This window comes from Cnephaeus nilssonii (assembly GCF_951640355.1).
Source record: "Cnephaeus nilssonii genome assembly, chromosome: 6".
NCBI classification, from domain to species: domain Eukaryota; kingdom Metazoa; phylum Chordata; class Mammalia; order Chiroptera; family Vespertilionidae; genus Cnephaeus; species Cnephaeus nilssonii.
Genome location: NC_137077.1, coordinates 74,587,034 through 74,599,410, shown reverse-complemented (window position 1 = coordinate 74,599,410; position 12,377 = coordinate 74,587,034). Strand labels below are relative to the sequence as shown.

The 12,377-nt window shown below is 36.7% G+C and overlaps 1 protein-coding gene across 1 annotated transcript in view; it reads right to left on the bottom strand.

Moving 5' to 3' along the window:
• Positions 1–12,377, bottom strand: part of ACSS3 (acyl-CoA synthetase short chain family member 3) — a 177,222-nt gene that overhangs the window by 79,287 nt on the left and 85,558 nt on the right. Inside the window, exons 6-7 of the mRNA XM_079773646.1 lie at positions 11,535–11,615; positions 11,357–11,452 (exon numbers count right to left, since the gene is read on the bottom strand). Coding sequence (XP_079629772.1) covers positions 11,357–11,452; positions 11,535–11,615 — 177 coding nt within the window. The remainder of the gene's footprint in view (positions 1–11,356; positions 11,453–11,534; positions 11,616–12,377) is intronic.

The following is a 12,377-nucleotide window of genomic DNA, read 5'->3' as shown; positions in this document are numbered from 1 at the left end:
CTAAATTTCATTTCAGCAGACAGGTGTAGCAGTGTTGACTTGTTTATTTTGGAGGAGTAATGAATGAAATTGGCAATGGCATTTGCTGAATTCCTGCTACATGCCTCCTGCCTTTATCAATGAATGGGAGTTTGGGTATACATCTAAACTTGAGGATGTATTACTTAGTGAAAAAAGCAAAATGCAAATATTGTGCATACCAACTGTACAATGCCATTTGTATAAAAAAGGAGAAAAGATACTTTATACATAAATTAACTACTGTACATGTAAGATTTAGTGCTTCCCAGTGAGAGAAATTGAACAGCTGGAAACTGGAAAGTGAGATTTACAATCTATACTCTTTTGTGGGTTTTGAAATATGAACCAAATAAGTATATAACCTCTTTCAAAAATGGGCTTTTTCTTCCCTAAAGTTCTTCTTTCTATAATTCACATGAACTTTCCTAATGTTGAAAACATTACTGCTGCTTTATAGCTACAAGGGATCATTGCCCCAAGCCTTAGGACTCCTAGACATAGAATTTGTTACTAACGCAGGCTCCCTTTTAAGGGGGAAACATTTATTTATAAATACAATATGATGATTAAGAATTTCTATCAGATGAACTTGCTTGGTTATTTTCTAGAAACTTCCCATCATTCCATTAGCATCACCCTCCTTTATCTTATCCATACCAACATCTAATCCAGTGATGGTCAACCCTGAATGTACATCAGAACCATTTAGAATGCTTTTGAAAGTATCAGTACCTAGTCCCCACTCCAGAGATCCGAACCTAACTGGCCTTGAGTTGGGGCTGGGCATTGTTATGGTTTATGCGAGCCCTAAGTGATTCTAACCTGTAGCCAGGATTGAGAACCAGTGTGTCCTTAGACAGGAGGCACTGCCGGACACTACATTATTCTTGAATACCTGCCTGCCTGGTTGCCCTAGTGGAGGAGCCTAGAATCTAATACCAGCCTTTGCTGGTTCTCTCTATCTCTTATAAATAAATGAGCCAATCTAAATATTAATAAAATAATGTACTAATAATTGCAATTTGATTATTGGGGTCATATAGTGAGAAAGTAATTTGGGAGAAGTACCTCATTGTTTCACATTCTTTATGCCTTGATCTATGGCCCAGACTCTAGACTCTAGACTCTATCATGAATTGTAGACCTAGCACCTGCTATTTTTCCAAAAATGTAATAACCTTTACATCTTTGCCTAGCCCAGCAGCTCGTTCTGTGTTGCCCGGAGACCTTTTAGAGCTATCCTTGTCATCAGAGGTTTTAGTTTGGTTGTATCACTGCTCAGGAGGATTTTATCTTAATTGTATCTAGATGAAGAGTTCGTGACCTGGACTTCAGGGTTATTTTGAAATTTTTTTTTAAATGTGTACATTGTCATTTTCCTAGTGATAGAGCTTTTGTCAAATCTGGAAAGGACTGCATAAACTAAAGTTTTCTAGGTATATGAGAGCCTGTGTTTAGCTCTGAGAAACAGCTTGAATGATGCTAGAATCAGATAGATAGGTAGGTAGACTATAACATCTGTTCATTTTCTTCTCCACAGGATGGATGTCCCTTTATACAATCCTGTTAACCCACCTCCATCAAAGGGCTACAGATAGACTCAAAAACCAAAAACCTAGTGGCCAATCTGAGATCCTCAACCAGCCTGTCTTCATGTCACTCCTATTAGTTGATTATATGAAACTGTCATTTTTATAAAACAAAACCAGTCAAATATCAGCAATTTTACATGTTTTAAATTAATACATTCCATAAGCTTTCCACTTTGACAATCTCTTTTTATTGTCTTCTGTGGTAGATACTACAGAGTTGTAATTCCTCATGTTGAGTCCTCCCTTTCTTTAGTTAAGAATGTGCTTTAGCTTCCAGACCCAATAGGGTAAGATTTTTCCAAGGCTATGGCTCCAAGATCCTTTCAGAGAAAGCCTATCTAATAAAAGAGTAATATGCAAATTGACTGTCATTCCAACACACAAGATGGCTGCCCCCATGTGGTCAAAGATGGCTGCCCCCATGTGAACACAAGATGGCCACCATAAGATGGACAGCAGGGGAGGGCAGTTGGGAGGGACTAGGCCTGCAAGGGAGGGCAGTTGTTGGTGATCAGGCCAGCAGGGGAGGGCAGTTGGGAGGGACCAGGCCTGCAAGGGAGTGCAGTTGGGGGCGATCAAGCCTGCAGGGGAGGGCAGTTAGGGGTGACCAGGCCGGCAGAGGAGGGAAGTTGGGGGTGACCGGGCCTGCAGGGAAAGGCAGTTGGGGGGAACCCAGGCCTGCAGGGGAGGGCAGTTAGTGGTGACCAGGCCTTCAGGGGAGGGCAGTTAGGGGCAATCAGACTGGCAGGGGAGCAGTTAGACATCAATCAGGCTGGCAAGGCAGTGGTTAGGGGGTGATCAAGCTGGCAGGCAGAAGCAGTTAGGGGCAATCAGGAAGGTAGGCAGGCGAGCAGTTGGGAACCAGCAGTCCTGGATTGTGAGAGGGATGTCCGACTGCCCGTTTAGGCCCGATCCGGGCTTAAACGGGCAGTCGGACATCCCTCGAGGGGTCCCAGATTGGAGAGGGTGCAAGCTGGGCTGAGGGACACACTCCCCCGTGCACAAATTTCATGCACCGGGCCTCTAGTTTACATATATTAAAGATGTGTGTATTTCTGACTCTATCTAAAACTATCTCTTTTGTACAAACTTTCAGCTATAAGATTTGTATTGTATAATTAAAACTTTCAAGAGTAGAACTTAAATATTCTCACCAAAAATAAACAGATAAATAAATGAGGCAATTGATGTTTTAATTAACTAGGTAGGAGCAATGCTGTCACAATTTACATGTGTTTCAAATCATCACAATGTACACCTTAAATATCCTACAATTTTTTGTCAATTATACCTTGATAATGTTTTTTAAAAATTTAAGAGAAATTTATCTATCCCTTTTGGTTTGGTTCTTCCCCTGCCTTCTTCCAGCTCTGAGAGTTGGCCATGTTGAGCCAATGAACAGGCCATTGCTTCCACCTAGGTCATAAGAGTCTACCTGTCTCACTAAAAAGATGCTTAACTCTGAAGTATTGATGCCAGGTAAACGAAGCAGAGCACTGGAACTGGTAATCTTGCAGGACCAGTACTGAGCTAATTAGGGACTCTGACATATTTACCATTCTCAGCAGTCACAGGGAGCATTTATCACTAGGAGAGCTGGTGGCTCGTGACTTCTAACTTTCATCTCTGAATTCTTCCATGCTGATGTACAATCACTCTGCTATTCTGCACTAGAGGGACCAATTAAGGTGGTTTTCTTTTTATTTATAGTGAATAGTGAGACTTTGCTGTAAGCAGAGAAATTAAATGGCATCTTGCTTTATTACACTTCCAGCTCTCTGCCCAGAAAATACAGGGTGGCTATTCCATATGTATGTATACTGCCATTCAGCCTGCGGTTGTACAAAGCCTGGCTCCTCCATACCACTGAATCCTTGACATAAAAAAGTCCTCAAACGTGCACATATGTTCCCATGTTAAAAAGCAAAACAAAATAAACACAATCAACCTTCCTGTAAAATTGCTCTCATAAAGGTGGTTAATGACAAAACTCTCCTCAGTTGCTGCCTGGCCAGACCTCTCTCTGTACCACTCAGACTGCTGAGGACTTATCTTCTGAAAAACCTCCCCTCCACTGGTCTTCCGGACACCTTGCTTTTCTGATTCTCCTACGGCCTCTCCAATTTTTCATTCTCAATTTACATCGTGCCCCTTTCTAAATCTTCACCTGAGTATCTTCATCACCTTCGGGATTAAATTACTAACTTTTCTACATCTGTGATTCTGAAAGTTTTTCTGAGCTTCAAACCTGGTTCCCGGCAGCATGCAAATGCCTGGGTAGCACCTTTAAACTCAACATTACCAAAATCGAAAGTACCATTTCCCAGCACAATAATCATGGCTCTACTGCAGTATGTCAGTTGATAACTGCCATTATGTGAGCTGTCCTAACTGAAGACATCACAGCTATGTCCAACGTCCTGTTTACTTCTTTATTGTAATATCCACCCGAATCCCTATCATCCTGCCTTTTTAATGTTCAGACCACTGGTTCTGGCCAGGTAGTTTGCGCTTCTTAACCGCTTCCCAATTGTTCGTCTCTAAAATGCAGCAAGAGAGCACTGATCTTGGAGCCAGAAAACCTTGTTTCAAATCCTAGCTCCATCTGGTTATCTAATGGCTTTGATCCTCAGTTTCTGCTGTAAATAGGGGCTCCAAATATTTGCCCCATGGGTTTGAAGAAAGAGAATTAATTAAGGCCTTGTATGTAAGTGCTTAGAAGTGTTCCTATTACCCAACATTCAATCAATAGTAGCTACTATTATGATTTGTATTGTCTTATCCACAGTTTTCTCTGTCTAGTATAGTCCATAAACTTCCCTTAAGGAACTGGTGGATGTATTTTTCAGTCAGAGTGGCATCCCAATTCTGCCATTTACAAGCTATGTGACCTAAAGCAACTTATTTACTTTCTTTGATCCTCATTGAGTTCTATCATCAGAAAACTGCATCCAAACAGGTACAAGAATTAAATATAGAGTATTTATCACAAGCCATGGCTCATTGTAGTTTCTGAACATTTTTTCATATCTTTCACATATTACATAGAGTAAAAAATTTTTTAGTCATGATTTGTTTGCTTTCTGTCCTTTATATTGTCCTCTTTAAATATATTGTCTGGATTTTCAGTGCAAGGATTGCATCTGATTTTTATTCTGTTCCCCTATCAGTCCCTAGCAAGATAGGCACCAATAAATATTATTGATGGAGCTATGACAATAGCTGAACTTGCTTGCGCCAATATAAAACACAGGCGCACATAGAGAAAAATAAACTAAACAATAAATAACTTTGTACAATTTGGTCGAGTGAGAGAGAAATCTAAAAGATGCTGGTATCAGCTTTACAATCTTTCCCAATTGAGAAAATCACATTATATGGCCTGAATCAGAGAAAAAGGTGAGTCACTGTTTTTTCTCATTCCATAGATACAGAGAAGGACATTGGTGATATACTACATTAAAAGACTATCATTTTCCATTACATGACGGGGAAAACAAAGGACTATGATGTGTGCCTACTGAGCGCACTAGTTAGCAACACTGTGCCTACTAGACTTAAATGAAGTAACATATCCCTCTGCCTGAAAGAAGCAAATCTCTTTCCCTGAAATAGGGATAATCAAATTAGACAAAACAGATACACGTGAGATGGCAAAGTTCTTATAAAAAGAAGATAACTACAATAAATACAGGTAAAATTATAATGTTAAAATGAAGGGTCTAAGCATCCAGAGGGTCCATTTGAGGAAAATACACTATAGGATGACTTCATGAAGACTATGGGTCCAGAGCAGCATTGACAGAAGTAGATGACATATGCATTAAAGATACACTGGGGATAATTTCACAAGAGTGTTCAATACAAAAACAATCTGGAAGTAGTTCTTATCCTCAGTATTTGAAATATGAAATGTTCAAACTTCGAGAATGTTTAAAGTTCTGTCCGTGAATATACAGCAGTAATAGTTATCAATATTTTGAAAATAGGTGTATGTAAGTAAAGCTGTTATATTTTACTATATATAATATGCATATATATCATATTCTTTGAAGACTTCAAACTCATTTCACATACATTATCTTATTTGATTCCTATACAAATAAAGGAGAGAGTAGAGCTAATTTTCACAGTAATCATTCATAAAGAGAAAAAAGACAAGATTATCTAAACTATTCCTTCCTCCTATGCATTCAGAAAAAGAGCATTCAATAAGAGATTATCAAACTTAATATTCTGAAGTTTATATATATATATGTATATATATATATACATATACATATATGTGTATATATATATTATATATACATACATACATATATATGTATATATACAGTGTAAAATTAGTAATGCTAAAGCTCATCAAAAAATAAAAATGAAAGGTTATAAATGTATGGGTAATGGTAAACCATGAACTGCATTATTCACAGGTGAAAGACTTCAAGGCCACTCTTATTTCTCTCCCAAGTTCTACTCTAAAAGAACAGACTCTTGAAGAGAGAGACCACTGGGTTATTTTCCACATCTGCCTCTCATTCTTCAAAGTTGGTGGTAGCAGGATCAACACATCCTGTGTGCTGATTCCTTTGCAGGGCGCTTAGAGATTAATGGGCTCCAAGGGAGCTGCTCTAGTGCTGTGATGACTGCTTGTGAGGACAACCAGACTGAAAGAAGAAATGTCGAGTATCTGAAAATTCAAACATTAGTGACTGGCTCACACGGGAATGAAAGATTGGCATTTATATTGTATAATTCTATTCCGGGAAAGAATAAATTCATATTTCTAAATAACAACAATAGCTAATAATAGCCTTTTATTGTATTATTATATCCTGGCAACTATTCTAAGGCCTTTTCATGGATTCACCAATTTAATACCACATAAGGAAAGTACAATTAATATTTATATTTATACAGTAGAGAATTGAGGCTGAGAGCAGTTAAGTAACTTGTCTGAGGCCAAACAATTTGTAGACATTTCAGGAATCATAGTATGGAAATCTTAACTGCTATGCTTCCTCTCAAACACTAAAATTTTTCACTAATTTAGAATGAAAACTTTCTTCACTAAATGAATTTGAAGAGTCAGCTTCACTCACTATGAATATAAATTGGAATAAATCCCAGAGTCATAAACATTAAAACATGCTATCAAATCATATACTTATTCTAGAAAAAAACAATGAACTTGGAACAGATTCACAGATGTACAGAATTGAGAGAACATGTGTCTATTTTAATGATGAGGAAATGGATTCTAGAAGAGGTTGAGTTAGTTCACCTAAGGTTATAGAGGCAAATAAAGGCAGAGAAAGACAAGTAACACAGATCTTCACATTTCCAGACAAGTGACTATGCTCCCACACCACAGTTCAGAATCTTACGTCCTCTACTTCCTCTAACTAATTTATTGCCCACGTAGGCAGATGTAGTACCTATCTTCAAAGTTAATTATTGAATTATTAACAGACAACCATCTGCCCTGGCTAATCTAGTGAGCACACTCTGAAGAGATTATCTAAGTAGTTTGCTGCTTGAAGTTAACAATTTGTAAAATGCAAGCTAATGTAAAATCAGAGCAAGCTTCCATTCCTTGAAAACTTTCCAAGAGAATGTTATCACACAAACATGACATCTGCCATATCAAGATCAAGTATGCCAACCAGTTTATGATGTAATGCCAAGCTAGATTTAAAGTGTCTAATAACTAACATTCTATTCTAGGTAGTAACTAAGCCCAAAAAGAGTACACTGATTTCTTTTTTTTAATTTAAGATAAAATATATTTTTGTGTCATTTGATATATGAGCAGTTTTACATCATTTTCCCAAAGTTTTACTGAAGTATAATGAACAAAAAAAAACTGGCTGTATTTGAGCTGTACTACTTGATGTTTAGATACATGTGTACATTGTGAAATAATCACTGTAATCAAGCTAATTATTATACTCACTACCTCACATAATACCATTCTTTTCTTTTTCCTTTTCTTTGTTTTTTGTTGTTTGTGTTTTTTGTGTTGTTGTTTTTTTTTTGTGGTGAGAACACTTACAATCTATCTTCTTAGAAAATTTTAAGTGTATAATACATTATCGTTAACTATACTACATTACTGTACATTACATCTCCAGAATCTATTCACAGTGAATAACTAATATTTTGTACCTTTTGGCCAACATCTTTCTACCCAACAGCAGAAAAATACACATTCTTATCAAGAGCATATGAAACATTTTCCAGGACAGCTTACATGTCAGGTCACAAAACAAGTCTTAAATTTAAGAAAATAGAAATCATTCCAAGTATCTTTTCTGACCACAATGGAATGAAACTATAAATCAGTAATAGTAAGAAAACAGAAAAAATTCATAAATTTATGAAAACTAAACAAAACACTCTTTAATAATGATTGTGTTTAAAAGGAAATCACAGGAAAAATTTTTAAAGTATCTCAAGACAGATAAAAATGAAAACACAACATACCAAAATTAGGGAATGCAACAAAAGAATAGTAAGAGGAAAGTTTATAGTGATAAATGCTGACATTTAAAAAAAGATATTAAATAAACAAACCAATTTTACACCTCAAGAAACTAGAGAAAGAACAAGACCCTACTAACCCCCCATATTAACGATCAATGTAAGAGAAACCAAGACAGCAAAAGGAGGACAAACTGTCAAAAAGTTAGAAAGAGTAGATGAGTTCAGTTTGGTTCCATAAGCATTTATTGAATGCTTCTGTGCATGCTATGCATTGTGCCAAGAGACTAGTTTTGGAGGTTTTCACACTATACGGGTATAAACAGATAGTTTCAGTACAATGTGGTCATCTCAGTGACAGACATATGCTCAATGGACAAGAGAACCATGGAACGAGGCACTGAGTACAGCCAAAGACTGTGAGAGGAGCCTCTGGAGAGATGATAACATATAAGCAGTCTTCAAGGTTCGTAGGAATTAACAAGATATGAGAAAATCAGTGGGAAAGTCATGCCAGGCCAAAGAAACAGCATGAACAACAGAAAAGGGCATGGAGCACAAGAGTGGAGAGAGGGAGAGAGAATGGCCTGCAAGGAGCTGTCAGGGTTGCTGCCACTGAGAGAAAAATAAAATCAGATCGAAGAGGCCCTTTGACTTTCGAAGTCACTGTTGGCTTCCGCTACAGCAGCTTCTATGAAGTGATGTGGACAGAGCTTGGACTCCCGTGGAATGAAGAATATGTTCAGACAGTGTGGGTAGAGTGTTTTTTCAAGGATCTTCGTGCAGAAGAAAATAAAGATAGGCTAGCTAGAAGTGGGAAATTATCTAAAAGGCTTAGTTTTGTGATTACAGAGAATTGAGTATGTTTACAAGCCATAGGAAAGAAACCAGAGTGCAGAGAAACGTTTTAAAAATGTAGCTTACTTCATTCACTCTTCTACAAAAACAAGTATTTATAGAGCATCTACACTGTTCTTGAGCACATCATTCTAGATAAAGACAAACAACCAAGACCCTTTTAGAGGTGGTTTAATGGGTCAAATCTGACTTAATAACCCAAACATTTAGAGATAGAAAACCATCCAGGTAAAAATGAAGGAATACTAATATCTTCAAGTTGTGACAGGAAGAATTCCACAAATATAGAAAATAGTCTCTAATTTTTTTCAGAATCATTGCATTGCAGGATTTTAAGGTTGTAAAGGACCTTGACATGGTCTAATACTATTATCCACATCCCACATGTAAAATTCCCTTCTCCACATACCTTGTCTGATATTGAGAGACTTTATATAAAAGAGAACCTTTTATTTAAGAAGTTGCCTATTCTACTACTGGACAATAAAATTTATCTCTAATTATTCCCAAAATATTGGCCTCTGTAACTCTGCATTACTACACTATTTCCTTTATATATAGCAATTCTTTAAATATCAAAAGATATTGAACATATACTAGTATACACACTAAATATTTTATCTTTCAAACCGACCTTTCACAGTTCCTTCATTTCTTTCTCATATGACGTTATTTTCATCCTAGTCCCCTTCTTTCAGATGGTTTTTTGTTCATTTGTTTGTTTTGTTTTGTTAATTCTCACCCAAGAATATTTTTCCCATTGATTTTTTTTTTTTTTTTTTGAGAGAGAGAGAGTGGAAGGGAGGCGGAATGGAAAGAGACAGAGATCAATGTGAGAGAGACACATCGATTGGTTGCCTCCCGCACACACCCCACAGGTGATCAAACCTGCAACCAGGTATGTGCCCTTGACAAGGAATTGAACCCATGACCCTTCTATACTTGGGCTGATGCTCTAATCACTAAACCGCACTGGCTAGGGCTCCAGATGCTTTCTAATAAGTTGCTGGAGGCTAATTTCAGCCAGTCATAAATGCAAGAAGTTTCATCAGAAGGTTGATGTTACCTTGAGTATTCAGCAGGGCTGAATATATATTGTTGCCTGCTGGAATGGCTGAAAAGCATTTCCCCAAACCTGAATTTACATAAATGATTGCTTGCTGCCAGACAGCTGAGGGCATTTTAATCTATATGTTATTGCCTCCTGCTGGCCAAACACCTGAACAGTCTAAGACAGTTCCCCTAAAACTGACAATACCTACTGTATACTAAACCTTAGCCTTTGATATGTGTATCTACTTTGCCTTAGGGCAATTTGTGTTAATAAAGACCAAGGGGGTCCAGAGATTCAGAGAACTTGGCTACTGAAGCTAAGCCCTCCTCTGGCTCCCCCATGGATTACAAATTTATATTATATTTCTAGTCTCCCTTTATTAATTTAGACGCAGCACCTTCTCCAGATTCCTAAACCCTTCTAGATGCTGGAGAAAGACCCCGGCATTAAAAAGTTCATTATTTTTTTATCCTCCCCACTAACCTGAACACAAATTTCCAAATGTGAAAGAATAAAATAAAATCATAACATTATATATGGCATTTTTAAAAGCAATCCTACCAACTGCTTTTGTTTGAATTATAGACAATTATAATGCACAAGGATTTAACCACATAAACTGCAACCAACTCAAGTTTCCCATACTTCATTTCTGCAATAATTTTTAATATAAAACTAAGATAAAATTTCCATATTTTCCTATCTTGTGCTTTTTGTACCAAAAGTCCAATTTCATTTCAACACTGATTTAGTAAACTACCATTTGGCTATTCCTCTAAAATTTGGTCTCCTGCAACTCTAAATATGTGTTTTAAGTATTTACAAAAGGCATAGATAAAATTAAACATAATGATCATATGAGCAAAATTTTCTAATATAAACACAGAAATCTTATTCCTGGGTGACATTAATCCATGCAACAGAATCTTAAAGCAAAAATTTATTTAGCTATAAATCTGGTCTGCCTATGATTTTCTTCCATGTTTGTGTATCCATCATCAGAAACCAGTGAAAACATCTACCTAAAATCAAGACATCATACATTTGGAAACCCATTAATCCTATAAGAAAAGGTGAATCTTTGTTGCTTGTTTTAGGATAACTATTTTCTTTACTAAGATTCTAAAATCAGTATTAATATAATATTTTCTAGAAATCTATTAGGGATAGACATCAAGTTTTTAGTGTATGTTTTTCAGAATATAATTTTTTATGACATTGTTCCACAAATAAAGATATAAAAACGTCCCCTGTCCCAATTCTAATTTTTCTACTCTGACGTAGAACTACTTCCCAAAATGTTTCAGTAAAATAATATTATGTATATGTTGCATTAATTTCATTTTATTACCTCATATAAAACTGTTGTGTTCCCATGAAGAAGAGGTCCATAACAGATATAGGAATGTCCAACAACCCAGCCTAAGTCAGAAGCTGCCCACCAAACCTAAAAAAAAAAATAACATAATAAAATGTATGTATCTTAATCAGAGAAATGTCATGTAAAGTGAATTTATATCCATGATTACCTCTCCAGGTTGAAGTCCATAGATAGAAGACATTGTCCAGTTTAGCATTACAGCATAACCCCCAGTGGGCCTAACCACACCCTAAATGAGAGAAAAAATAAAACTAAAATTAATAATGTGTTAAAAGAGTCTCTGTCTTCCTAGCTTAAAAAGTTTCTGTTTAAAGTATTTCATCTTTCTTTTTTTTTTTTAATATATTTTATTGATTTTTTACGGAGAGGAAGGGAGAAGGATAGAGAGCTAGAAACATCGATGAGAGAGAACCATTGATCAGCTGCCTCCTGCACACCCCCTACTGGGGATGTGCCCGCAACCAAGGTACATGCCCTTGACCGGAATCGAACCTGGGACCCTTCAGTCCGCAGGACGACGCTCTATCCACTGAGCCAAACCCGTTAGGGCATATTTCATCTTTCTTAAGCTACAAATCACTTTGGCTTTTATATAATTGTATCTGAGTCATTACTTCTTTGGCTTCTCCAATAATAAACACAGAATAAATTGTCCACATCAGTCCACTTGCAGAACCCATTCTCACAGATCATTCTTAACCTTCTAAAGAAAAACTTATGATTTCACAGAATCACATGCAATAAAAATGTATTTTAGTGGTAACATAAATTAACAACATTACATTTTCAGGTATATTTCCAGAACAAAAATGGAAACTCAAAATTAAGGGCACAGAAAGACCAAAGGTAGCTGTGTGTCTAAAATAAAGACTAACATAGGATGTCTATCCCCTAATATTATTAAATTTTAGTATGCTTAGAAGAAAAAAAGACATATTCTAACCAGAGCCTCATTACAATGCTGCACTGGGGATCATGCTAGCCCAGTACT